Source organism: Pristiophorus japonicus, chromosome 9, assembly GCF_044704955.1.
Source record: "Pristiophorus japonicus isolate sPriJap1 chromosome 9, sPriJap1.hap1, whole genome shotgun sequence".
Classification (NCBI taxonomy): Eukaryota; Metazoa; Chordata; class Chondrichthyes; family Pristiophoridae; genus Pristiophorus; species Pristiophorus japonicus.
This window is the reverse complement of record NC_091985.1, coordinates 147,561,943-147,589,788: the sequence shown is the minus strand read 5'-3', so window position 1 is coordinate 147,589,788 and position 27,846 is coordinate 147,561,943. Positions and strand designations below refer to the sequence as shown.

Sequence of the window (27,846 nt, the reverse complement as noted above, 5' to 3'; positions counted from 1 at the left end):
TTTTGATTCTTGTTGTTTAACTTCCTATTACTTTTGTTGATTGCTGCTCTGCATTGGTTGGACGTGTTCAACATTGAGTTTACTAAAACTCCTTGATGCCTTTTTACGCAGTTTATACAGTGATCAAGCAGTCACTGATTGTTATAGCTCCCAGCTGCTCTCAATTGGTTTAGTCCATCAGTGGAGGACAGTTGCCAACCAACTGGTTGGTTCGTTCATTAACGCTTGGAGACACAGAGGGCAAGAGTCACCTTCCAATGACCAAAGCTATTGGGTCACTCTGATATCGGAGTACGATTCCACTCTGACTGATTTCACAGATCTTTCTCTGATGCTGATCAGATACCTCAGTGTCCCAGAGAGTGACTTATCTCCTCAATTACCTGCACTTATTGGATGCTTATTGTGTACATTTTGTTCCATCTGTAAAGGGTGAGTTGGCAAAGTGTTAATGACTTCTGAGAGTCTGCTCTCATCTTTCTTGAGGTGGCAAGGAGGGAAAAATCTTCTTTGATTATAGATGTAGAGAGGCCTGCGGAATCTGTTGAAGGCACTGGCTTTTTTTTTACTATAAACCACTTTCTGTTCTGTGATGAGTTGAACTTGGTGCTTGATTTATGTTATCCAGCCATTTTGAAGACCGATGTTATCTTTTCACTTTCTCTTTCCCCAACCCACATTTTTTTTCCACAATAAGGTGCAGTTCAGTGAGCCTGCTCTCCAAACTTGCTTTTAATCGACCTGGTCAATCTTTTGCTGACCTTGCTTCCTCCCACCCATCACCAGAAAGGAAAGCAAGGCACTCAAAATTGTGTGTAAATATTCCACTGTTGCTTTAAAAAATTGCTTGCCTATCATGCTGTTTTCAGGGTGTCATACCAAATATCTGAGTGATTTGTTCATAATAAGGGACCTCCCATAGATTTTATTGATCTGTGATCAGTTTGCGTCTTGCTGTAGTATTGTCAGTCCCGTGCATTTAGCCTGAGCTCTTGTCAAACGATATCTTGATCAACCAACAACCCAAGCTCTCTGAGTGTTCAATGTCGCCATCTACTGTTGCAGAGAGCCTGCTCATCGAGAAATAGTGATCTGCCCAAATTAAAACCTGCAGCACCTCGGGAGAAAGGGAATGATTGATGGACACCTAGCTCCAGAGTGGAGTACACATGGCATGTGTTCGTCAAAGCACTTTGCAAATCTTGAAGAGTGGCGTAGTTAAGGAATCAGCTAATGTCCTGTAGGATGAAACACAGCTTTTAAAAGCCAATAAAGTTTTCCCTTTTCCCCCCCCCCCCCCCCCCCCATTCCATGCTGGGGTACAGATCATGGGAGCCTCTCATCCAAGTGCCCCATCTTCATTTGGAAGCTCAGATACAAAGTGCTGTCTACTTCTCTTCTCGTTCCACCTACACTGGCAACCCCCCCCCCACTGTCCCTTGATCAACTAACAGCACAAGTTTGGACAGGAGGCTCACTGAACTACATCTTGTTGAGAAAAAGAAATGTGGGTTGGCGAACGAGAGGGAGAGAATGGAGAACACAATCCAATTCTTCAGAATGGCTGGATAAACAAGTCCGGCACGAAGTTTAACTGATTACCAAGTCTCGTTCACCCATCCTGCTAGTTTTCACTGACCTACATTGGCTCCCAGTTCGGCAACACCTCGATTTTAGAATTTTCACCGTGTTCTCAAATCCCTCCATGCCCTCGCCCCTCCCTATCTCTCTAATCTCCGACAGCCTTTCAACCCTCCGAGATCTCTTCTCTGCTCTCCTCCAATTCTGGTCTCTTGTCCATCCCCGATTTTAATCACTCCACCATAGGGCCCTAAGTTCTGAGATTCGCTCCCGAAACCTCTCCGCCTCGCTTCTCTTGGTCACCTTCCCAAATATGGCTCAGTGCCTTGGGATGTTTTACTGTTAAAAGTGCTGTATAAATACAAGTTGTTGATGACAACAGAGTGGTTTATAGCAAAGGGCTAATGTCTTCGGTACATTCTTTTTGCAGTTACAATCAAAGATTTTCCCTCCCTGCCCCTAAGGTAAATAAAACGATAGGATCGATAGAAGTAGACTGTTTTCAGTAGTTGAGGGGTCAAGAACGGGGGGCCATAGATCCAAGATTAAATGATAGAGATTCAGAACAGTGGTCAGGAGAAACGCCTTAGAAAGTTGAGTCTATGGAATTCGCTTCCAGAGTTAGAGATTGACGTCGTTTCTTCCTTAATGCTCAGGATTAGAGTGATGGGCGGATGGAGGAAAAGGGGTTGAAAGGATATGGGGATAGGGCGGTTAAATGTGATTAAAAGTATTTCTTTACATGGAGGGTAAACTCCGACACAGATTAGTAGGGCCGAGTGGCCTTGTTTTTGTTTAAACTTTGGTGTATTTCTGTGTAAAATTTGGTTGTTCTGAGACACTTGCCCTTATCAGCGACTTGACTCCCAATCATTTTGAGCTCGGCCAACATGGCTTTGGAGGACTGTTTCAATGCTGGAGCTTCTGTCACCCGTTCTCGGCCTCCATGTTGGGGTTGCAAAAGCTGTATGGTTCCTGGCTCCACCTTCGCATCGGGGTGAGTTGGCATTCACTAATTCCTAGCTCGGTCTCCTGCCCACCAAATCTTGAGTTCAACCCCCACCAGTCAGCCAAACCTAGCTTTCGCCCTTGGGAACGCTCAAATAATGTGAAGAGGTTTGCGATGGGGATGCGATAGACCCCCTTGGAATGTGGTGCCTTCCCTAGGCCACGTCAGACTCTGTTAAAAGTGCCCGATTTTGAAGGGTGGATTAAAGGGTTAACTCGGGCGGGTGGAGGGGGGGGGGCAGGGAGAGAAGAAGATTTAAGCGTGGGAACAGATTTTATAAATAAGCCGAGTGAGGAGTGGGTCGCTATTGCATGCCAATTTGGGAAGCCCACCATCACACGTCACTGAAATTCTGTGTGAGCCTCAACAACTTATATTTATATAGCACCTTTAACGTGGTAAAACATCCTAACTCGCTTCAAAGCAGTGTTATCAAACAAAATTTGACACCGAGCCACATGAGATATTGGGGCAGATGGAAGTAGGTTTTAAGGATCCTCTTAAAGGAGAAAAGAGAGGTGGAGAGCTTTAGGGAGAGAATTCCAGAGCTTTAGGGCTTTGGCAGCTGTGGCTGGGCGGAAACGTGATTAGAGGGATTCAAACATTGAGTCCCGGGAAAGATGGGCACAGATTTGGGAAGCGACTGCATGTTCAAGGACTTGCGAGGAAAGGGAGGTTTGGGATGGGCTGAACGGAAGAGAGGAGCGATGACAGCAGATTTGAAGGAGAGGAAGACAGTATCTGAGGAGAGAGAATCGTTCATCATATCCGTTAACATGGGGCCAGGAACAGAATTTGGGTGATCAGCAAGTTGATGGGAATAGGGTTGAGGGAGCAGGAGGTGGATGTCATGGTCACGATGAGCTCGGAGAGCACATGAAGGGAGATGGGAGAGAAACTAGAGAAAGATGCAAGTTCAGGGGGGAACCGTAGTGGAAATTTGGCCCGGTGATCTAGAGGAATGGAAGTTAGAGGCAGCTGATTGGATAGTCTTGATAGTGACAAAGAAGTCCATGAGCTCCTTGCACTTGTTCTGAATTTCCCCTTCAAGTCTCGCTGAGTGTTTCACAGACACACTGGGGTGTATGGCGCTAACATACCTGAGAGGAACTGCTCGTGAAGGGTGCTGTCTTTGTCAAGGCCCTGTGTGATGCTTATTAAACAAACATTTAATTAGCGTAGGACCTCATGTTAGAAGGTAAACTCTGTGTGGTGTGTGAGCAAACAATCTGCCTTTCCTTTGAAAGCTTTGGTTAATTTAACAGTTGGGTGCTACACTTTTTTTTTGAAGTGTTGCATTTGAATTTCTCGCCACAGTTGTGTGGATCAGCACTTTCGACAGTAAAGCAGGCAGTGCTGACTTGTGCAAACATGCAATTTGCTGTCTGTCTCACATTTTTGAAGTGCAAGTATTGGATCATTATCTTCTGAATTTCCCTTTCAAGCACCTTCACTGGATATATGTTATAGTATCAGCCATGGCTCTCGCCTGAGCCAGAAGGTTGTGGTTCAAGCCCCACTACAGAGACTTGAGCACAAAATCTAGACTGACACGGAGTACAGTACTGAGGGAGGGCGCTGAGCACCTTGAGACTCGTCGCCGAGAGCATGCAGAAATCAAGCGCAGGCAGCGGAAAGAGCGTGCGGCAAACCAGTCCAACCCACCCTTTCCCTCAACGACTATCTGCCGCACCTGTGGCAGGGACTGTACAGCCACCTAAAAACTCTTAAGAGTGGAAGCGAGTCTTCCTTGATTCCGAGGGACTGCCTATGATGATGATTATGTACTGAGGGAGTGCTGCGCTGCCAGAGGGTGTTGTCTTTCAGTTGAGACATTAAACCAAGGCCCCGCCTACCCTCTTTGCTGGGCGTAAGAGATCCATGGCACTATTTCAAAGAAGAGTGGGAGAATTCTCCCCGGTGACCTGGCCAATATTTATCCCTCAACCAACATTGCTTAAAAAAAGTCATTATCACATGCTGTTTGAGGGAGGCTGTGTGCAAATTGTCTGCAGAATTTCCCTACATTATAACAGTGACCACACTTCAAAAGTAAAGCTGTAAAGCGCTTTGTGACATCCGGAGGTCATGAAAGATGCTATATAAATGCAAGTCTGGTTTTCTTTCTGGATGGGTAAAGGGTTAACTTCCATTTCAAGAAGTGGGGTGAAATAAAAACTTACCTTTTGGATCACACAGTTGCAGGCACAGAATCTACTTCTTCAGCACTGGTGGCCTTTTTCAATGTCACTCCTCGAGTCAGGAGTGTGTGAATGATCTGAAAGCTGAGGAACATATTTCAGAAGCATTTTTCTCTCTGAGGAACACATTTAAGAGACATTTCTCTGTGTCCTGACTGTACCAAGCAGTTAGATCCCATCCCCGTGCTACAATTGAACCAAACCGGAGTGAATCATCTCGTGTGGGTTTAGAGAGATTTCTCTCTGCCCAGAATAGATTGAAACCTTAGCACCTATAACTGGGTACCCTAATGTCAGACTTGTAACCTTGGGTAAAAGTCGACAAAAACTTTATGAAAAATTGCATGAGAAAAGAAGCCTTTCCTTGCAGTATATTGAAGTTAAGCATGCATGTCTCTTTAAATTACCCGAACTGGGGGAGGAGAAGGTACTTGGTGCTGCTTTAAAATTTTCTCCCTCCCTCCCTCCCAAAACAAAAGACAGTAACAAAGGTCACCTTTCAGAATGCATTCTTTTTAGAGCCATAAATGAATTCAAGGCCCGTGTTTTGGTCCTCTCTGTAACCCAACCCATGACCTTGATTGTGCCAATATCAAAGGGACCATTATAGCACAGCTTGGCAGTTAATGGCTTGGGAAAGACTGCAATGCAGAGCCTGTGAGCTGAACTGGGAGCTGAGCTGGTGCGCAGAGTTTGTGTGCCCCTGAAGAGAACCTTGTGATGACTTGAACTGCTGCAGTATGTTGCTCACTGTTGCAGTGCTCATCAGACGAGCTTGCGATCGTAACTGGGGAGATCCCTGAAGGTGAGCAGGATTCCAACTCTGCCTTTTGCCATTTCTAAACTGTGACGGTGGTTTTAAAATTTGAAGAGAGTTTGTAAGAATGTGTCAGTTTAGGATTAAAATTGGCATCTCTGTGTTAGAGGGTCTGAAGAGAAATGGTGGGTAGGAAGGAACTGGGGCCTGTACTATTTCTGGAGGAGTTGTATTAATTTGGCACCTGACTTTTTTGGTCCAAAATGCATTGTGCCCTTTGCAGAAGCTGGAGATGTATAACTGTAGGATTCAAGTGCTGACTGTATTCACTCGTGGTGGAGAGTCTCAATTATACTTGAAGAAGGGGGGCCCAGCCCAAAAAGGTGTCTATAGCTGCTCCTATTTCCTCTAGGTGTGGATCCATTAAATCTGCAAAGCTAACATCGATCTTGTGTGTATTCTCCCAAAGTTTGCTCTCTCCTGCACTCACTCCCCATTAAGTTCTGGATCTCCACTGTGCGATCTATTGCTGTGTGTGCGTGTTTATCTCTCCTTGCTATATACGTGTATATATTATATAATATGTCTGTGTTTACTTCTCTGACTTGCCCATTGCTCCCAAATTGCAGGCAGTGTTTTCTCTTTCTCCCCCACCCTGTTCTCCAAGTTTCTTGGACCCTGAGGTACACTCTACTTCACCCACTACTTTCAGAACCTGATTGCATCCTCTCTGTCCCCTCTTTTCCTCTCCCCAGGGAGCACTAAGTCCCCTTTGTGCATTGGACCATGACACACTCGTTTCTCCCTGACAGGCTCACCTGCTCCCTGACTGTCTCACCTGCAACCCACCCTTGCTCTCCATTCCCATATTCATGGTACAGCACTCCCTTCACCAGGATTACCAGCACTGGCCCAGACCAGGTTTTCTTTTTGCTTGCAACATTTTCAGAATAACACAGATTTGCTCTGCAACTTTAATGTACAAATTGCCACAACGTTAGATTGACATTTAGAATCTGCTTTTTGCTGTCTCCTGGGCAATTTGTTTAGGTTACCAGAGAGCTGGCCATCCTAGACTGTTGTGTAATGAGAGAGGATTATTTAGCAATCTTGTGCGAGGCCCCTTGGGGAAGAGTGATCATAATATGGTCGAATTCTTCATTAAGATGGAGAGTGACACAGTTAATTCAGAGACTAGGGTCCTGAACTTAAAGGTAACTTCGATGGTATGCAATGTGAATTGGCTAGGATAGACTGGCGAATGATACTTAGAGTTGACGGTGGATAGGCAATGGCAGACATTTTAAAGATCACATCGATGAACTTCAACAATTGTACATCCCTGTCTGGCTTAAAAATAAAACTGGGAAGGTGGCTCAACCGTGGCTAATGAGGGAGATTGGGGATAGTGGTAAATCCAAGGAAGAGGCATATAAATTGGCCAGAAGGGTCAAGGATGTCTCAGAGCGGCTGCAGGACATTTTGGAGGGGGAGGGTGAACAGCCAGTTGTCGTGGTGCATATAGGTACCAACGATATCGGTAAAAAACGGGATGAGGTCCTACAAACTGAATTTAGGGAGCTAGGAGTTAAATTTAAAAAGTAGGACCTCAAAGGTAGTGATCTCAGGATTGTTACCAGTGCCACGTGCTAGTCAGAGTAGGAATTGCAGGATAGCTAAGATGAATACGTGGCTTGAAGAGTGGTGCAGGAGGGAGGGATTCAAATTCCTGGGACATTGGAACTGGTTCTGGGGGAGGTGGGACCAGTACAAACCGGATGGTCTGCACCTGGGCAGGACCGGAACCAATGTCTTAGGGGGTGTTTGCTAGTGCTGTTGGGGAGGGGTTAAACTAATATAGCAGGGGGATGGGAACCTATGCAGGGAGACACAGGGAAGTAGAATGGGGGCAGAAGCAAAAGATAGAAAGAAGAAAAGTAAAAGTGGAGGGCAGAGAAACCCAAGACAAAAATCAAAAAGGGCTACATTACAGCAAAATTCTAAAGGGGAAAAGTGTGTTAAAAAGACGAGCCTGAAGGCTCTGTGCCTCAATGCGAGGAGTATTTGTGATAAGGGGCATGAATTAACTGCGCAGGCAGCTATTAATCAATATGATATAATTGGCATCACAGAGACATGGCTCCAGGGTGACCAAGGCTGGGAACTCAACATCCAGGAAGGATAGACAGAAAAGAAAAGGAGGTGGGGTAGTATTGCTGGTTAAAGAGGAAATTAACGCAATAGTAAGGAAGGACATTAGCTTAGATGATGTGGAATTTGTATGAATGGAGCTGCGGAATACCAAAGGGCAGAAAACGCTAGTGGGAGTTGTGTACAGACCTCCAAACAGTAGTAGTGAGGTTGGGGGCAGCATCAAACAAGAAATTAGGGAAGCGTGCAATAAAGGTACAGCAGTTATCATGGGTGACTTTAATCTGCATATAGTTTGGGCTAACCAAACTGGTAGCAATAGGTGGACGAGGATTTCCTGGAGTGTATTTGGGATGGTTTTCTGGATCAATATGTCGAGGAACCAACTAGAGGGCTGGCCATCCTAGACTAGGTGATGTGTAATGAGAAGGGACTAATTAGCAATCTTGTTGTGAGGCCCATTGGGGAAGAGTGACCATAATATGGTAGAATTCTTTAAGATGGAGAGTGACAGTTAATTCAGAGACTAGGGTCCTGAACTTAAGGAAAGGTAACTTTGATGGTATGAGATGTGAATTGGCTAGAATAGACTGGCAAATGATACTTAAAGGGTTGATGGTTGATGGTGGATAGGCAACGGCAAACATTTAAAGATCACATGGATGAACTTCAACAATGTTAGCCACGGTTGAGCCACCTTCCCGGTTTTATTTTTACTCCAGACCGGAACTTTTTACTCCCGGTCTAGAGTAAAAATAAAACTGGGAAGGTGGCTCAATCGTTAACAAGGGAAATTAAGGAAAGTGTTAAATCCAAGGAAGAGGCTTATAAATTGGCCAGAAAAAGCAGCAAACCTGAGGACTGGGAGAAATTTAGAACTCGGCAGAGGATGACAAAGGGTTTAATTAGGAGGGGGAAAATAGAGTATGAGAGGAAGCTTGCAGGGAACATATAAACTGACTGCAAAAGCATCTATTGATATATGAAGAGAAAAAGATTAGTGAAGACAAACATAGGTCTGTTGCAGTCAGAATCAGGTGAATTTGTAACAGTGAATAAAGAAATGGCAGACCAAATGAACAAATACTTTGGTTCTGTCTTCACGAAGGAAGACACAAATATACTTCCAGAAATACTAGGGGACCGAGGGTCTAGCAAGAAGGAGGAACGGAAAGAAATGCTTATTAGTCAGGAAATTGTGTTGGGGAAATTGATGGGATTGAAGGCCGATAAATCCCCAGGGCCTGATAGTCTGCATCCCAGAGTACTTAGGAAGTGGCCCTAGAAATAGTGGATGCATTGGTGGTCATTTTCCAGCAGTCTATCGACTCTGGATCAGTTCCTATGGGCTGGAGGGTAGTTAATGTAACACCACTTTTTAAGAAAGGAGGGAGAGAGAAAACAGGAAATTATAGACCGGTTAGCCTGACATCAGTAGTGGGGAAAATGTTGGAATCAATTATTAAAGATGAAATAGCAGCGCATTTGGAAAGCAGTGACAGGATCAGTCCAAGTCAGCATGGATTTATAAAAGGGAAATCATGCTTGACAAATCTTCTAGAATTTTTTGAGGATGTAACTGGTAGAGTGGACAAGGGAGAACCAGTGGATGTGGTGTATTTGGACTTTCAAAAGGCTTTTGACAAGGTCCCACACAAGAGATTAGTGTGAAAAATTAGAGCACATGGTATTGGGGATAATGTATTGATGTGGATAGAGCACTGGTTGGTAGACAGACAGGAAGCAAAGAGTAGGAATAAACGGGTTCTTTTCAGAATGGTAGGCAGTGACTAGTGGGGTATCACAAGGTTCAGTGCTGGGGCCCCAGCTATTTACAATATACATTAATGATTTAGACGAAGGACTTGAATGTAATATCTCCAAGTTTGCAGATGACACTAAGCTGGGTGGCAGTGTGAGCTGTGAGGAGGATGCTAAGAGGCTGCAGGGTGACTTGGACAGGTTGGGTGAGTGGGCAAATGCATGGCAGATGCAGTATAATATGGATAAATGTGAGGTTATCCACTTTGGTGGCAAAAACACAAAGGCAGAATATTATCTGAATGGTGACAAATTAGGAAAAGGGGAGGTGCATCGAGACCTGGGTGTCATGGTACATCAGTCATTGAAAGTAGGCATGCAGGTACAGCAGGCGGTGAAGGCAACTGGCATGTTGGCCTTCATAGCGAGAGGATTTGAGTATAGGAGTAGGGAGGTCTTACTGCAGTTGTACAGGGCCTTGGTGAGGCCATACCTTGAATATTGGGTACAGTTTTGGCCTCCTAATCTGAGGAAGGACATTCTTTATATTGAGGGAGTGCAGCGAAGGTTCACCAGAATGATTCCCGGGATGGCAGGACTGACATATGAAGAAAGACTGGATCAACTAAGCTTATATTCACTGAAATTTAGAAGAATGAGAGGGGATCTCATAGAAACATATAAAATTCTGGCAGGATTGGACCGGTTAGATGCAGGAAGAATGTTCCCGATGTTGGGGTTCCAGAACCAGGGGTCACAGTCTAAGGATAAGGGGTAAGCCATTTAGGACCGAGATGAGGAGAAACCTCTTCACTCAGAGAATTGTGAACCTGTGAAATTCTCTACCACAGAAAGTTGTTGAGGGCAGTTCGTTAAATATGTTCAAAAGGGAGTTAGATGTGGCCCTTATGGCTAAAGGGATCAAAGGGTATGGGGAGAAAGCAGGAATGGGATGCTGAAGTTGCATGATCAGCCATGGTCATATTGAATGGTGGTGTAGGCTCGAACGGCCGAATGGCCTACTCTTGCATCGATTTACTATGTTTCTATGTTTAATGCTAATTAGATAATGTGTCTTTTGTAAGAGTAACATTGATGTATTTACATATGCAATAAACATTATTCAATGTCATCAATGTAAGTGAGCATCAGGCAACAGGAGGCCGTGTGCCCCGTCAAGCCTGTTCCTTCTATTGAAAATGGAAAAGACTAAAACACTATACTCCCACATTATTAATGAGTCTTGTAATGTCGCTGAGTGATGCTAACAAATGACGCAGCTACCAGCAGAATTTACGTGCAGACTAAAGTACATCCATAGCTTACACATGTTGAAATCCATTCCTAGCCTTGCACCTCCATATCTCTGACTTTCTCCAGCCCTACAACCTCTGCACTCCCCACACCCTTTGCCCCACCATTGACGGCCATGCCTTCAACTGTCTGGGCCCTAAGCTTTGGAATTCCCTCAATAAAACCACCTCTTTGACAGTTTTTAGTCACTGTTCCTAAATCTCCTTTAGTTTCTTAGCGATTTATTGTCTGATTACCCCTTTTGTGAAGTGCCTTGGGATGTTTCTTTACATTAAAGGCAGTATATAAATGAAAGTTGTTGGACTGTGGGTATCCTGTGGCCATTAGATTAGCTTTCTATATAATACAGGTGCAGCAATGCCTGTAAATCACTGGTACACTCGAGGCACTATTCTGGTTTGCGAGCAATTATATAGTTATTTGAAATAACGGAGCGGGTTGATGAGGGGAGTGCGGCTGATGTGCATGTGGATTTTCAAAAGGCATTTGACAAAGTACCACAATAGTCTTTTTAGCAGAATTAAAGTCTATGGGATTAACAGAACAGTAACAACATGGATAGAAAATTGACCAAAGGACTGAAAGCAGAGTAGTGAGGAATGGTTGTTTTTCAGATTGGAGGGAAGTATACAGTGGTGTTGCCCAGGGGTCAACATTAGGACCACTGCTCTTTGATATATATTAATGACTTGGACTTGGTATACAGGGCATAATTTCAGAATTTACAGATGAGTTCACAGAGCAGCAACCCTGGTCGCGAAGAGCAGAGAGCCGGATATAAGGAGCAGTAGAGAGAAGCCCCAGACTCGCAGAGCAGTGAACCTGGTCAGAAATAGAGTGGAGAGAGAAAAAATAAACCCTGCAGTGACACCACATGATAGCTGGTAACTGGTTGAGTAACAGAATCGGGAAGCAAGAGCAGCGGAGGCCCAAGAGTGGCGGGAGTATAAGGAGCAACGGGGAGAGAGCCAAAAAAACAAAAACAAAATCAAGGACGGACGTCATAGGACAGCAGGTAGGTGATTGGTTGGTGAGTATCACTGTTGTCTTGTCTTCTCTCGAAGTTAGGGCAGAGGGGTATACTAAAAATTTTAGTTCATCTACTAATAAATAGAGGCATAACAGGGCAGCTCAGTCCTGTGGGATACACATCCTGTGCCATGTGGGAAGTCCTGGATGCTTCCCATGGCCTGGTCACGTGTGCGGGAAGTGTCGCCAGCTAGAGCAGCTCAAGCACTGGGTTTGAGTGCGTCTGCGAGGCTTGAGAACTTCGTGGATGGCACATTTCAGGAAGTGGTCACCCTGCAGCTTATGAGTGTGCCGGCAGAGACGGAATGGTTGACTGCCAGACTGACGAGGAGCACCAGGCACGTAGGGCAGGAGTCCCGTGTGCATCTCGCTCGCTATCCGTTCTGGATACTGGTGAGGGCGATGGATCCTCTCGGGAGTTCAGCCACAGCCAAGTCCACGGCACCATGGTTGGCTTGGCTGCATTGGGTGGGGTGGGGGGGGTGGTGGGTGGGCGGGCGGAGGGACGAAAGAGTGAAAGAGCAATAGTGGTGGAGGATTCGATCGGTGGGAAACGGACAAGCATTTCTGCGGCCGCCGACGTGACTCCGGGATGGTATGTTACCTCTGTGCTGCCAGGGTCAAGGATGTCACTGGCTCCAGGACATTGAGGAGGGAGGGCAAACAGTCAGAGGTCATGGTCCATATCGGCACCAATGACATAGGTAGAAAGAGGGATGAGGTCCTGTAGGCATTTTAGGGAGCTAGGAAAGTGATTAAAAAGCAAGATCTCAAAGGTAGTAATCTCCGGATTACTCCCGGTGCCACGTATTGGTGAGTACAGAAATAGGAGGAGAGAGCAGCTTAATGCATGGCTGGGGAGATGGTGCAGGAGGGAGGGCTTTAGATTCCTGAGGCATTGGGACCGTTTCTGGAGGAGGTGGGACCTGTACATGCCGGACGGTTTGTACCTCAACAGGGCCAGGACCAATATCCTCACGTGCGTTTAAACCTAAGTAGATTCAGAAGGGAGAGAAGCAAAGCTGGAAATGGATTTAGTTTTAGGGAATGAAGCTGGGTTGGTAGAAGGGATATCAGTGGGAAACCATTTTGGTGGTAGTGATCATAATTCAGTTAGATTTAGGGTAGTTATGGAACAGGACAAAGACAGACTGGGAATAAATGTTTTCAAAGCTAATTTTACTAAGCTGAAATGTGATTTAGCCAAAGTGGACTGGAAACAGTTACGTGAAGGTAAATCAGTGTCAGAGCAGTTGGAGGCATTCAAGGAAGTGATGGTGAGGGTTCAGAGCAAGTATGTCCCCTTAAAGAAAAAGGGTGGAATTAACAAACCTAGAGCCCTCTGGATGTCAAGGGGCATACAGGGTAGGATAAAGAAAAAAAGGGAAGCTTATGACAGATATCAAGGGCCCCAATACTGCAGAAACCCGAGAGGAGTATAGAAAGTGCAGGGGTGAAATTAAAAAGGAAATTAGGAAAGCAAAGAGAGGGCGTGAAAAAATATTGGTAAGTAAAATCAAGGAGAGCCCAAAGATGGTCTTAAGAGGATAACTAAAGAAAGAGTGGGGCCTATTCGAGACCATAAAGGTAATCTGTGTGTGGAGGCGGAAGACGTGGGTATAGTTCTTAATGAATACTTTGCATCTGTTTTCACAAGAGAGGGACGATGCAGACATTGCAATCAAGGAGTGTGAAATATTAGAAGAAATAAATGTAGCGAGAGGAAGTATTAAGGGGTTTAGCATCTTTGAAAGTGGATAAATTCCCAGGCCCAGATAAAATGTATCCCAGGCTGTTGAGAAGCACGAGAGGAAATAGCAGAGGTTCTGACCATCATTTTCCAATCCTTTCTGGCTACAGGTGTGGTACAGGAGGACTGCTAATGTTATACCGTTGTTTAAAAAGGGAGAAAGGGATAGACCGAGTAATTACAGGTCAGTCAGCCTAACCTCGGTGGTAGGAAAATTATTGGAAAAAATTCTGAGCAAAAGGATAAATCTTCATTTAGAAAGACACGGATTAATCAAGGATAGTCAGCATGGATTTGTTATGGGAAGGTCATGTCTCACTAACTTGATTGAATTTTTTGAGGCGGTAATAAGGATGGTCGATGAGGGTAATGCATTTGACGTCTACATGAATTTTAGCAAGGCTTTTGATGAGGTCCCACATGGTAGACTGGTCACGAAAGTAAAAGCCCATGGGATCCAGGGCAAAGTGGCAAGTTGGATCCAAAGTTGGTTCAGAGGCAGGAAGCAAAGGGTAATGGTCGATGGGTGTTTTTGTGACTGGAAGGCTGTTTCCAGTGAGGTTCCACAGGGCTCAGTACTGGGTCCCTTGCATTTTGGACTTGAAAGTAGGTGGTAGAATTAAGAAGTTTGCAGATGATACAAAAATTGGCTGTGTAGTTGATGATGAAGAAGAAAGCTGTAGACTGCTGGAAGTTATCAATGGACTGTTCAGGTGGGCAGACCAGTGGCAAATGGAATTCAATCCAGATAAGTGTGAGGTACTGCATTTGGGGAGGGCTAACAAGGCAAGGCTATACACAATAAATGGTAGGACACTGAAGTGTAGAGGAACAGAGGGACCTTGGAGTGCATGTCCACAGATCCCTGAAGGTAGCAGGACAGATAGACAAGGTGGTTAAGAAGGCATATGGGATACTTGCCCTCATTAGCCGAAGCATAGAATATAAAAGCAGGAATGTTGTGCTTGAACTGTACAAAATACTAATTAGGCCACAATTAGAGTACTGTGTGTAGTTCTGCTCACCTCATTACAGGAAAGATGTGATTGCATTAGAAAGGATACAGAGAAGATTCACGAGGATGTTGCCTGGACTGGAGAATTTTAGCTATGAGGAAAGATTGGATAGGTTGGGGTTTTCTTTGGAACAGAGGAGTCTAAGGGGAGACCTAATTAAGGTGTATAAAATTATGAGGGGCCTAGATGGAGTGGATAGGAAGGACCTATTCCCTTTAGCAGAGGGGTCAATAACCATGGTAGGAGGTTTAGAGGGAATTTGAGGAGAAATTCTTTCACCCAGATGGTGGTAGGGGTCTGGAACTCACTGCCTGAAAGGGTGGTAAGAGGCCCTCATCACATTTAAAAAGTACTTGGAAATGCACTTGGAAGTGTCGTAACCTACAAGGCTACGGACCAAGAGCTGGAAAGTGGGATTAGGCTGGATAGCTCTTTGTCGGCCGGCGCGGACACGATAGGCCGAATGGCTGCCTTCTGTGCTGTAAATTCCTATATGATTCTATGACACAAAACTCTGAAATCTAGTAAACAGTGGGGAGAATAGTAACAGCTGATGATACAAAATTAGGTGGGTAAGTAAGCTGTATCCGTAACCCTAAATGCTGTGAGGAGGATGCAAAGATGCTGCAGCAATATATGGACAGGTTGACTGGGCATGAACATGGCAAATGAAATATAATGTGGGGAAGTGTGAAGTTAACCACTTTGGTAGGAAAAACAAAAACACTGAATATTTTTGAATGGTGAGAGACTGGGAAATGTTTGTATTCAGAGGCACTGGGTGTCCTTTACATGAATCATATTGCAGGTACAGCTAGCAATTAGGAAAACAAATGGTATGTTAGCTTTTGTTACAAAGTGATTTGCAATATAATACAGGGCATTGGTGAGCCACACCTGGAGTACTGTACAGTTCTGGTCTCCTTACCTAAGGGAAGACATACTTGTCTTAGAGGGAACGCAACAAAGGTTCACTAGACTGGTTCCTGGGATGAGGGGATAAGAGTAGACTGGGCCTATATTCCCGAGTTTTGAAGAATGAGAGGTGATCTAATTGAAACACACACAATTCTTAAGGGGCTTGGTGGGGTTAATGCTGAGAAAATGTTTCCCCTGGCTGTGGAATCTAGAACATTGGATCACAGTCTCAGAATGAGGGGTCGTCCATTTTGAACTGAGATGAGAAATTTCTTCACTCAAAGGGTTGTGAATCTTTGGAATTCTCTACTCCAGAGAACTGTGGATGCTCAGTCATTGAGTATATTCAAGACAGAAGTCAGTAAATGTTTGGGAACGAAGGGATGTGGGGATAGTGTAGGAAGGTGGAGTTGAGGTAGATCAGCCATGATATTGAATGGTGGAGCAGGCTCAAAGGGCCAGTTGGCCTACTCCAGCACCTATTTCTCATGTTCTTAACCGATTTCAGGAGGACCTAGAGAGACTGGTGAAATCAGCAGGCACATGATAGATTACATTTAATGCAGAGAAGTGTGAAGTGATGCATTTTGGTAGGAAGATAGAGAAGTAAGATGAACTAAATGATAGTTTAAAGCGGGTGCAGGAACTGGGAGTTTTGGGGTGTATGTCCACAAATCTATGAAGCTGACTGGGTAAGTTGAGAAGGCTGTTGAAGCATATGGGATATTTGGCTTTATTAATAGAAAAATAGAGCACAAAAGCAAGGAAGCTAATCCTTTATAAAACACAGGTTAGGCCTCAGCTGTAGTATTGTGTTCAATTCTGGGCACACACTTTAGGAAGGATATCAAGGCCTTGGAGAGGGTGCAGAAGAGATTTACTGGAATGGTATCAGGGATGAGGGACAGTTATGTGGAGAAGTTGGGGTTGTTCTCCTAGAATCAGAGCAGGTTAAGAGGAGATTTGATGGAGGTGTTCAAAACCATGAAGGGTTTTGTAAGAGTAAATAAGGAGAAACTGTTTCCAGCGGCAGAAGGATCAGTAACCAAAGGACATAGATTTAAGGTGATGGGATTCTGGATGAGTAGGAATATGAAAGCGCTGAAGAGACCCATAGTTAGCAGTGGGGCTATCCCACACCTATAGGGTCAGCGAGAAATCCTTTGAACCTATAGTGTTCGTAGAACATGCCTGGGAGAGAAATCCAGGATATTGCCTTCTCACTGGATCTCTTTGGGGTGCCCTAGTGTAAAATTGACGTCAATGAATCTTCAACATGTGTTGACTTGCTGGAAATGGCCAAATATTTTAATCATTTGTAATCCAAGTGAAACTTTCTGTGCTACAAAAGCAAGGAATTGGGGCAAGTCCAGTTATAATGGTGATTACATTTTAGATCTAAAATTGAACTCAATGTTTGAAAATGCTGACCACTTATTTCATTGTTTTTAGTTTTGTCAAACGCAAGTCTGGTTCCATGTCGAGAGACTTACTTCTGAGTGTTTCTGTTGCAGTTGGGCAAGACGAGGTGCCAAATATACCCCTAGAGGAAGAGCTGGAGGAAATGGAGCTTGACCAGAAGGAGACTACCGCCGAGACCAAAGACGAGGAGCAGAAAGATGCCCAGGACAACGGCAATCCGTCCGCAGAAATTGGAGAGCAGCCCGAGGAGGCGCAAGCTGGCGAGGTCGGATTTAAGAAGGTCTTCAAGTTCGTGGGTTTTAAGTTCACGATGAAGAAAGAGAAGCCAGTGAAGTCGGAGCCCGTGCAGCTGCTGACCATGAAGAAGGATGAAGATGGCGTGGCTGGGGAGGCTGACGGTGATACCAAGCAAGAGGTAGAAGGAAGCAAAAATGGCGAAGCGAGTCCAGTCAGTGACGAGGCCGAGGGAAGTCCACCTGAAGTCCTTTCACCAGGAAAAGTGGAAGAGTGCACTAGCCAGGCAGGAAGCAGATCCGCCACCGAGGAACCACTGGTGCCCGTGGAGTCTGCGGTCAGTCCGGTAGAAAGCCCCGCAGTAGATTCTCCTCTGAAGAGATTTTTTAAACAAGGCTTTTTTTCGGGATTGCGAAGGAAGCAGAGTTTCAAGAAGGCCAAAGGTGAACCGCTCGAGGAGGAAAGCGGAGAGCAGGTCAGCGCCACTGGCGATGGTAACAACGGGAAGCTGGACCATGCAGCGACAGCACCACCTTCAACTACAGCACTGGCGTTCGCCTCACAAGATGCTGCTGAAATCCTGGACCCTCAGACGGTGCAAGGAAATGGAGAGAGAGATGACGACTTTGAAGACCTCACTGCAGAGCTAGCCAACGTTAAGGAGGCAAGAGAGGCACTGACTGTGGACGAAGGCAAGAAGGTATTAAAGAATGGTATCCCTTCAGAACAGGATAAAGCACGAGGTCCTGCATTGAAGACTGGTCAGGCAAGCCAGCTGACCATGAGGGTTGAGCAAAGTGCATTGTCAGAGGGGCAAGCACAACCAGAATCCACCGAGGCCCCAACAGAGCCTCAAGCTGAACGGACAGAAGTAGCCCAGGAGCAATCTTTAGTCAAGGCCCCGGAACTTATTATGGGTGAGGCTGAGCTCTTGTCTTCACAAGAAAAGGCCAAGTTGCAAGGCAGCCCACTGAAAAAACTTTTCACGGGCAGTAGTATCAAAAGGCTGTCTGGCAAAAAAACTAAAGGCAAGAAAGGGGAAACCAAATTGGGAGATGCCGATGATGCAAGGATGCAATCTTCAACTGAATCCGAAGGCAGTCCTGAAGGCCAGAAGTCAGAGAGTCCTTTAACTTCTCCGGAAGAAATGTTTGAGACGATCCCGGCAGAGATGCTAGAAACCGAGATGGAGGGGATAAATGGTGCTGCCGACGGAGAGAAAAGGAAGGAAAGCATTACTGCGTGGGCTTCGTTTAAGAAGTTAGTGACACCAAAAAAACGTCCAAAAATACTGTCCGAGAGCGACAAAGAAGACGAGCAGACTGATAAAGCGAAGAGTGCAACAATCTCTTCCACGGAGAGTGCTGCCTCGGTCGAGAAGCAAGAAGAACCTAAATCAAATGCTGAGGAGCAAAAATTGGAACGAAGCATTGAGGATCCTAAAAAGAAAGTTGACGCCTCAGTGTCCTGGGAAGCGCTAATCTGTGTCGGGTCTTCAAAGAAGAGGGCAAGAAAACTGTCCGATTCGGAGCTCCAAAAACCAAACGAAGAGGTCCAAAAGCCGATGGAGGAAAATGATCCAGCGCAAGATCACGTTGAGGAATTAAAGACCAGCAGCCCCCAAGATACTGATCAGGAACAAGGTGGAACATCTCCAGAATGTGTCGAGAGTCCAGTGGAAGGTGAAGCGTCTGATGGGGCTGTCTCCACGTGGGAATCTTTTAAGAGATTGGTGACCCCGAGGCGCAAGTCTAAGCTCGAAGAACGTGCAGATGAACCTGTAACCTCCACTGAAGCTGTTGTTCCCGAGACTGAACCTGCTAAGGAGGAGTCATGGGTATCTCTCAGAAAACTGATGCCGGGCCGAAGAAAGAAGAAGTCGGATGCTAAACCTGAGCAATTTCTGGCCGAGTGTACTGGAAGAGAGACCAAATGGAGCGAGTTTGGAATGAACAAGAGTGATGAAGAGTCCGATACACCAGCAGTGGTTCCACTCTCTGAATATGATGCTGTTGAAGAAGAGAGAATGAATAAGGACCAGCAGATAACAATAGGAACCAATGCAGTCCACAAGGCTGATCAGGTCATGGATGGAGGTCTAACCAAGTCTGAAGCGCCACCTCAGATTGGAGAACTAAGTGCCCAGCAAACTTGTACAGTGGAACGTGGACCTTTAGAAGCCATCAAAAGTAGCGTTGATGAAAGATCTCCATCATGGATATCGGCAGCAGTTTCAGATGTAATTGAGAAGGGGGCTGAAGATGAGAAAGTAGGAATAGCTGAAGAGACTGTGGCAGCAAATGAACTTGCAATGGAACAAATGGTACTTAGTGACACAACCGCATCAGCGGAAGTAACTAGTGAAATGTGTCCTGATGAGATCGCTGAAGAGGCGCAAGAGATTATCTCTGAGGTGGTAACAGCACTAGAGTACCCAACAGAGGAGTCCTTTACAGAAGAGACAACTGAAATGGTTTCGGCAGTCTCGCAGTTGACTGAGACCCCAGTGACGACTGCAGAGGGCACCCCTATAAGGGAAGACGAGGCCCTGGTAACCAGACAAACCCAGGATGTGCTACAGGAGGCTGCTGAAAAGGTGAAGCTATCGACGAGTCCGATCGTGTCCTTTCGAGAAATGGTGCCTGCACCAGAAATACAAAGCAGCGGATGCGAGCGGGACCCAGAAGTTTCCATGGAAAAAACTCAGCGTGAAGTGGTCAAGGGTTCCTGTGAAACAGAGATGCCAGATTCTGCATGGAAACGAGAGGGTGAAAAGTCAGATGCTACGTCTAAGGCCTCTGAAGTAGTTGGAGGGACTATCCACGTGGCACCTGTAGAAAGTGATGTGTGGCAAGAGCTTGGTGAAATGATTGAAAAGACAACTACTGAAATGCAAGAAGTTGCAGTCCTCCACAGGATTGAGACCAAAATAACTCCTCCAATGGAGAGCGCTGCTTCCACTTGCCCAGTGGCCACAGGTGAGGTGGTACAGGTGATGGAAGTTGATGCAGCGCACGTGGGCAAACTTGGCATTCCGCGAGAAGAAAAGGTTGAAGAACCTGTGGGGATGATGCACAAGACCGATGTGGAAATTGTAGCGGAAGAGATTGTGAAAGCTGAGATTGTACGCAAGGTTGAAACTGGGATGTCTGAAGCCATGGTAGGGACAGAAAAAGTGGAGGTTGTACATGAAGAGACCTTGGAAGCTCGTCAAGTAGAGGATTTGGAAAAGCCAGAGGCTACATCTGAAGCTATTCGAGCAAGCTGTACGAAAAAGGTTCGGACAGAATGTGAGGAGACCACTGAAGCTACTCCTGCGGAGGTTGCAGAGCAGATGGGAGCAGAGCAAGTTGCTGAACGTAGAGAGACCACTGATGTAATTCCAAAAGAAATTGCTGAGAAGGTTGAAGCAATATTTGAACAGATGGATGAAGCAATTCCGGAAGTTACTCATGAGGTTGATGATGTTTTTGAAGAGAACGCTCAAGAGATTGTTGAAGAGGTAGTAGCAGAAAAGGCTGCAAGTGTTGAGAAGGTTGAGGTGGTATGTGAACAGAGCGTTCAAATCATTCCAGCGAAGGTGGAAGTGAATGTGACTGAGGTTGCATGTAATGAAGAGATCGTGCAAATTGCTCCAATAGTTAAAGTGACTCAGGTTGTGAGTAGTGAAGAGGTCATCAAAATCACTCCAGTAGAGGGAGTGACTGAGGATCTATGCAGTGAAGAGACCAAACCAATTACTCCAGCAGTGGAAGTGACGGAGGTTACATGTAGTGAAGAGATCAAACACATCACTCCAGAAGTGGAACTAATGGAGGCTGTATGTACTCAAGAGACCATCAATGTCAGTCCAGTTGTTGAAGTGATGGAAGCCGCATGTAGTGAAGAGACAATCAAAGTCACTCCGGCAGTGGAAGTGATGGTGGCTGTACATAGTGACGAGACCATCAAAATCTCTCCAGCAGTGGAAGTGACGGAGGCTGTATGTATTGAAGAGATCATTGAAGTTACTCCTGCAGTGGAAGTGATGGAGGCTGCATGTAGTGAAGAGACCATCGACATCACTCCGGCAGTGGAAATGATGGAGGCTGCATGTAGTGAAGAGACCATCGACATCACTCCGGCAGTGGAAATGATGGAGGCTGCATGTAGTGAAGAGACCATCGACATCACTCCGGCAGTGGAAATGATGGAGGCTGTATGTAGTGATGAAACCATTGATGTAAGTCTAGCTGTGGAAGTGTTGGAGGCTGTACGTAGTGACGAGACCATCAAAGTCACTCCGGAAGTGCAAGTGATGGAGGCTGTACTTAGTGAAGAGACCAACATCAGTCCAGTGGCAATGGGAGTGGAAGAGAGTAGGTGTGTGCATGAAGTAAAAAATGATCTTGAAATTACAATGCAGAAAAAAATTGAAAGAATTGATGCACAAAAGCTGGCAACTGACGATGATAAAATATCACTGGAACAGTTCACTGCAGTCAAGATTGTGCAACCTATGGAAACAGAAATAGTTGATGCCGTTTGTGATGACAAACTTGAAGTCATGCAACCAGCGCAGCTTGAGGGAATCAAAGAGGAAACCCAAATTGACCTCCGACAAGAAACTGATGCGGCTGAGATACAGAAGACTGAAACTAAAGTGAACCAACCTATAACTAAAGAGAAGATGGATCCCATGGTGGCCATTTTGCTCAAAGATCAATTTGAAGAGGATGTACAAAAGCTGGCAATTGGCAATGATAAAATATCACAGGAGCAGTTCACTGCAGTCAAAATTGTGCAACACATAGTTCTGCAATATATTGAACCCAAAGAGCTTGTGGAAACTGTTGCTGAGAATATGGAAACTGAAAGGAGTGAGACAGTGTGTGAAGAAGTCACTAAAGCCCTTACACAAACTGATGAGCAGAGAACAATGGGAGAAGTAGTTGAAACTTTGATTCCAGCAACTGAAATTATAGAGCAAGGGCCAAGTATTGAAGATGTCAAAGGTTTTGAAATCTCACCGGGAAAACAGGTTGAAAAAACAGAGGTCACGAAGACTGCAGAAACTGAGGTTGAGTCAGCAACCAAACGAGTTGAAACAAAAATAACTTGCGTTGCTAATGAGCCACAGAGTACAGTAACTGAAGATGTCAAAGGTACACACGAAGGTACAAGTCTTGAGCAAGCAACAGAAGTGGTTAAGCTTGTGGAGAAAGTGGGGTGTAAGCTGGCTACTGTGGAAAAGCACAAATCAGCACCAGATGAGGTTGAATTCATCAAGGCTTCACACAAAGATGGTGAACTAGTCCAGGATGACCAGTTGGATGCAACAGATAAAGATGGACAAGATGTGGCTGTACCTAAACCGTTCAAAGACACTGAAAGGCCTGACGGGGCACAAGAGGATGATGTGAAGTTATCCAATCGACCGACTGATAAACCCTTCATCAAGTTGGAGTCTCCTGGAGAGTTGGTCTCCACTAAAACTTCAGTTGAAGAATGTAAAGAAGAATCTAAACTTAAAGTAGCTCCTGAATCAAAGTGTCTACCTTTGGAAAGTGAACACGAAGTAAAATTACACCATGCTTACACATGTGAAGAATTGCAAACTGTACAAAATGAAACGGTGACCCCGATTGTGGATCTTTCTACAGCTGAGAGTTCAGAGTCCCATGAAGTGGTTTTCCTTGTGACAACAGCTGCTGTGGAAGCGCAGGTTATTGCAGAGACTGTAGCATCTGATGTGGCCGAGATTCCAGAATTACGTGCTATAGATGAAGTTCTCCAACCAGCAGAGCTTGATAGCAGTAATATACAAGAACCGGTAGTAGAAACTGCAACTGCCATTGTAGAGGCTGCAATAGAAGCAGCTACTAGTTGCTTGCAGGGCGCTCCTGATATGCAAAATCAGCAGAGCTCCAGAGCTGAGCAGCTTGAAGGTGGGTTGGCTGAACACAAAATCAAAGAAATTGTTAAACAGAAATTAGAGTCTTTGGAAATAGAAACTGAAGTAAAAGTTGGTCAAACAAGGACATTCGAACAGCAAAGTATGATGGTTGCTCAGGGTCTAATTCATGATGTGATGCTAACCGAGAAAATGGAGGGACAAGTACATATTGTTCCTTCTCAACAGGAGCAAGCTGATGACAAAATGCATAAAGAGAATGAAGTAAAGATACCAGGGTTACAAAAGCTCACAGCAACTGCAGGAAGAGGTGATGAAGTAACTGACCAAAGAGTGCAAACTCCAGGGAGCCAGGACACTTTAGCAATAGCGCAAGAGGTGTTGACGCAGCCAATCGTGATGGTGTTTGAGACAACCGTTCAGGTACCAGTTGAGACTGAAGCTGTTGCAACAGTGGAAATCGAGGGACAAAGGGTATCTCTCTCTGACCGTAATTCTGAAGAGGCCGCAAAATTGCCTGACCGATCCAAAGTGACCAAAGCCGAATGTTGCCAATCATTAGAGAAGCCTGAAAAAACACACTCACCTGTAGAACTAACCAAGAGAAAAGGTCAACTTGTAAAAACCCAGCCACTGGCTGAAGAACAAACATCACTACAAGATGTCAAAGCCAGGATGATCTCATCTACTGAAGAGCGCCTAGAACAAGGACCTGCAAATGAGAAGATGGAAGATGTGGTGATGGAAACCATTGTTCACAAAGATGATAAAGAGACAGACCAAAACCAGACAATTGGAACAGTTGAAAAGCAAGAAAGCCAAGAAATGGACACTGGGCACCAAATGGGTCAATCCTCTACCTTAGAATGTGCGAAGGGCACAGCTGAGAAGACACCATCCTGAGGCAAGTGACGTCCTTGCATCTTATTGTGGGCAATGGTCTTTTAAGGTTTACTTTTGTATTTGTCAGGTCGGTTTTTGCCCACATAAATTTCTTCACTTTTCCTGCAGTGTTGGTCTGGTTTAATAGAATTTCAAATCACCAGAATAAAGCTAATTTAAACTTTAGTTTCAAGTTTCCTGTCCAATTTTAAATCCAGTATTTGAGCTAAACAGAATTTGAAAGGAACTGACCAGTAAATTGTCTGAACACTGATTTAAAATTTAAAGTTTTAGCTTTTTTTCTTTCCAATTCCAGTTGGAACATCCCACTTCATAACCAATTAACTACTTTTGATGTGTAGTTACTGTTATGTAGACAATTATAGCTGCCAATTTTTGGACAGCACGATTCCACAAACACAGACATGAATGACCACTTGATCTGTTTTGGTAGTATTGGTTGAGGGATAAATATTGGTCAGGACACCAGTGAGAACTCCCCATCTCTTCCAATAGCGCAATGAGATGTTTTACATCCACCCGAGAGGGCAAACAAAGTCTCTGTTTGACATCTCCTCTGAAAGATGGCATCTTAGGCAGTGCAGCACTTCCTCAGTACTGCACTGGATTATGTGCTCAAGTCTCTGGAGTGGGACTTGAACCTATGGCCTTCTGACTCTGAGCAGATTGCACTACCACTGAAACCAGTGGACACTTGCCATTTTTAAAAACGTCCTTCACTTAATGAATTCTGAGCACAAGAGAATACTTGGTGGTGTGAACGTCACTTAAACGGCACACTCAACCGTATGCCAACTGAGGCCCATTGAGTTTGGTTTGGTGTAGATGTTTTTGCAGTGATGCATAGGCAGGAGAATGTAGGTACTAATTTAAAAACAAAGGTTACTCTGATATCTAACCATTTTTTTTGTCAATACTGCTCTAATGTTCCTCTTTCAACCTCCAAATTGAGAGGATGCTGTCATTTCCTGTGGAGCAATGGGGAAGTGTCATGACCTGTGTCACATGGTACAAGCTTATGCTCTTTAAGATGTTCTTTCAACTGGACCTAAAGGTCTTTCCCCTGACTGCTGAAATCTTGACAGCTGATAAATGCTAGAAACATTTTTTGATGCAGTTTACTGGAGTTTTGATTCATGATTTGTTCTGTAGTGAATTTTTGAGAAGCTCTTGAGTATTTAATACTGTGGCATTTTGGATTGTGTGGCATGGTCCTCGGCCTGCAGTCTGTGGCTTCACATTGAATTCTGCGAGGCCTTTTTATTTATTCATTCACAGGATCAACAATCCAGGCCGACACTCTGATGCGGTGCGGAGGGAGTACTGCACTGTCGGAGGTGCCATCTTTTGGATGAGAGGTTGGACCGCTGAGGCCTTGCCTTCCTAACATCTTTCCTACTTCCATCTTGAATTCATACTGTTCCCAAATGTCCAGGTCCCTTTCCAGCAAAAAAAAGTCTGCCTTGAGCATAAACATGGTCTTAAAACAGGCCTCATCAAAACATGATCTGACCCAGAATTGGAATTCATTGTCAAACTGAATTTCACAAGAATATCTACTGTTATACTAATTGTGTGTATGTGTGTACTTGCAGATCTCCAAACAAACATTTGTGAAAAATAGAATGTGAAGTCGGAGAGGCTGTAGGAGTATCACACAACTCTACTGTGACAAGACCAAGTATCACTGTCATGTTAGTCCTGTTGATTGACAATCCCGAATCAGTTCGAGAGCTTTACCTACACTGTTATAGTTATGTAATCTAATGGTTTCTTGCTTTTTGCCTGATGCCCTGATGATAAATGTAATGTCTATTGTTGAACCAATGCCCTTTCCTGCTGTCTTCAGGCTCCGTGTGGAAGGGAGACAGCGTCTGAAAGTCCTGGGAAGGGTTGGGGTATTTGTACCCGGAACTAGTGAGAAGGTTCTCCTTGTATTATATTGCTTCTTTGTATGAAATTTAATTCTAAAAATATCCTGAATGCAATAGTGTCCTTTTCCTTAAGGTAATTAGTCTGGTTTGAAGAGAATTGAATTAAGGAATAGTTCGGAGTCAGTTCTAGCTGTCCACGACCTGGTTCTTAATGCTTGCCAAAGGTATTCCAGAGGTGACAACTTGAACCTAGAACAGTCGAGTGAAAGCGGTCCATACAAATTTGTAAATTCTCACCATGGCAGCTACTACAGGCTGCACCTGATGATAGCATTTCAGAATTTAATTTGACTAACTGAAGCTGTGTTCACCTTGGATACGGAATGAAATTGGACCTCAACAAGGGGACTAAAATATTGACGTGTGCTCCAAAAGACACTGGCAAAATTGATCCCCATTCTGATAAATGATTTGAGATTAAAATACCACCTTATGGAGAGTAAGGATAATTTTAGTGCATTGTTCAGAGTTAATGAACCATGCGAGTGTGGCTAAGCAGAAATCCTGGTTGTGCCAGGACTGTCGCCAGTGCTCCTGAGGATGAAAGGCAACCACCATTGGCCAATTGCTTTTGACTGTCAGAAACTGGGGTCAGAATGCTAAAACTGAAGTGTCATTGGCTGAGGAAGTTGTACATTAGCGGAGGCCAAGCTCACCAGGAAACTTGTTTATCAGCGTGAAATGAAGATGCATTAAATTGGGTTACTAGTCGAGCTTTGTTTGGATTTCCATAACAACCTCCAAGATGTGCCTTGGTATTGCATACAATTAATGCTCAACACATCATTGTAATGTTCCTGTTTTGATGTTTCCTTTTGGTCTATTTGTGACTCTCCATATCTCTTTTCCCCCCGCCCCCTTCCCGGACATGCTGTTTACTAAATGATAGCATTAAAGCAATGTTGGAGCTGATTATTCAGGTTAGATAGACCTGTCCACAGCCCACTTTCCTCCTTCCATTAATAAACCAACACCCTCACCTGTAACACAGCGTCACTGTACAGTTTCCGTCTTGTGTTAATGTGGTAGTTTACAGTAAGTGGTCGGGTTAATAAACGGTAACTGCTGTACACTGATTTACCGCATGTCATTAACTAGAGCAGGATTGACGACCCAGAGCCTAAGGTTGCTCTCATTAACACTGCTGTGCTTTTATAACTGAATGTGAAATTGACATTTGTACAAATTGTATTACCCGTGTACCTAAAGCCATATTGGAATACTTAAAACAAAACTTCTACAAATAAAGTAATAGCATTAACTTCCTTGTGTGTTTTTTTTTGTAGTTTGCCTACTGTACATGTGATGGATGGGTCTGTGTTGTGCGAGGTTGACTACTACAGGTAATGATTGCCTTGTAGGTAGAAAACCAGTCTACCACTCTGATTAATTTCATTAGAAGCTTACAACACAGGAGGCCATTTGGGCCATTGTGTCTGTGCTGGCTCTACCCCACTCCCCTGATCTTTCCCTATAGCCCTACAAGTTTTTCCATTTCAAGTATATATCCAATTCCCTTTTGAAAGTTACTGTTTCAGGTAGTGCATTCCAAATTATAACTCACTGCATGAAAATATTTCTCATTTCAAAGTAATTTTTTGCCAAATGCTTTAAAGTTACACATTGACAAGGATTGCATTTGACAAAAGAAACATGTCAAAGATTTCTGTTAAGACTTTTCCTGCGCACCTCCCACCCCCTCCAACAACTGGTGGCCAACCTTCAGTTCCCGAGGACCAAGTCCCCATTACTTCTGTCTCCACCTTTTTAAAAACTTTTTTGCAACCTATTTTTTGACCAAGCTTTCAGTCTCCTTTTCTCCTAACTCTAACATCATGATGTGGTGCCCATTCCTTTGTTTTCCTCCCCTCTGTAAGGCACAGAGTCGTGGTGGATGATTATATAAATGCAAATAATTTTCCCCCCCACGTTTCCCTTGTATCTTTTTTTCTCCTCAATCTTGGTCTTTATTT

The 27,846-nt window shown here is 44.6% G+C and overlaps 1 protein-coding gene and 1 long non-coding RNA gene across 4 annotated transcripts in view; one reads left to right on the top strand and one right to left on the bottom strand.

Moving 5' to 3' along the window:
• LOC139273264 (A-kinase anchor protein 12-like) overlaps positions 1–27,134 on the top strand; it is an 86,986-nt gene extending 59,852 nt beyond the window's left edge. For all 3 annotated transcript variants that reach the window (XM_070889932.1, XM_070889933.1, XM_070889934.1), the window contains 2 exons: positions 17,002–23,940; positions 25,535–27,134. In XM_070889932.1, the coding sequence (XP_070746033.1) occupies positions 17,002–23,939 (6,938 nt within the window). In that variant the 3' untranslated portion in view covers position 23,940; positions 25,535–27,134. The remainder of the gene's footprint in view (positions 1–17,001; positions 23,941–25,534) is intronic.
• The window catches only part of LOC139273267 (uncharacterized), a 30,872-nt gene continuing 7,825 nt past the window's right edge, over positions 4,800–27,846 (bottom strand). The window contains exons 2-3 of the long non-coding RNA XR_011595048.1: positions 23,623–23,748; positions 4,800–4,875 (exon numbers count right to left, since the gene is read on the bottom strand). This is a non-coding gene — a long non-coding RNA (uncharacterized lncRNA). The remainder of the gene's footprint in view (positions 4,876–23,622; positions 23,749–27,846) is intronic.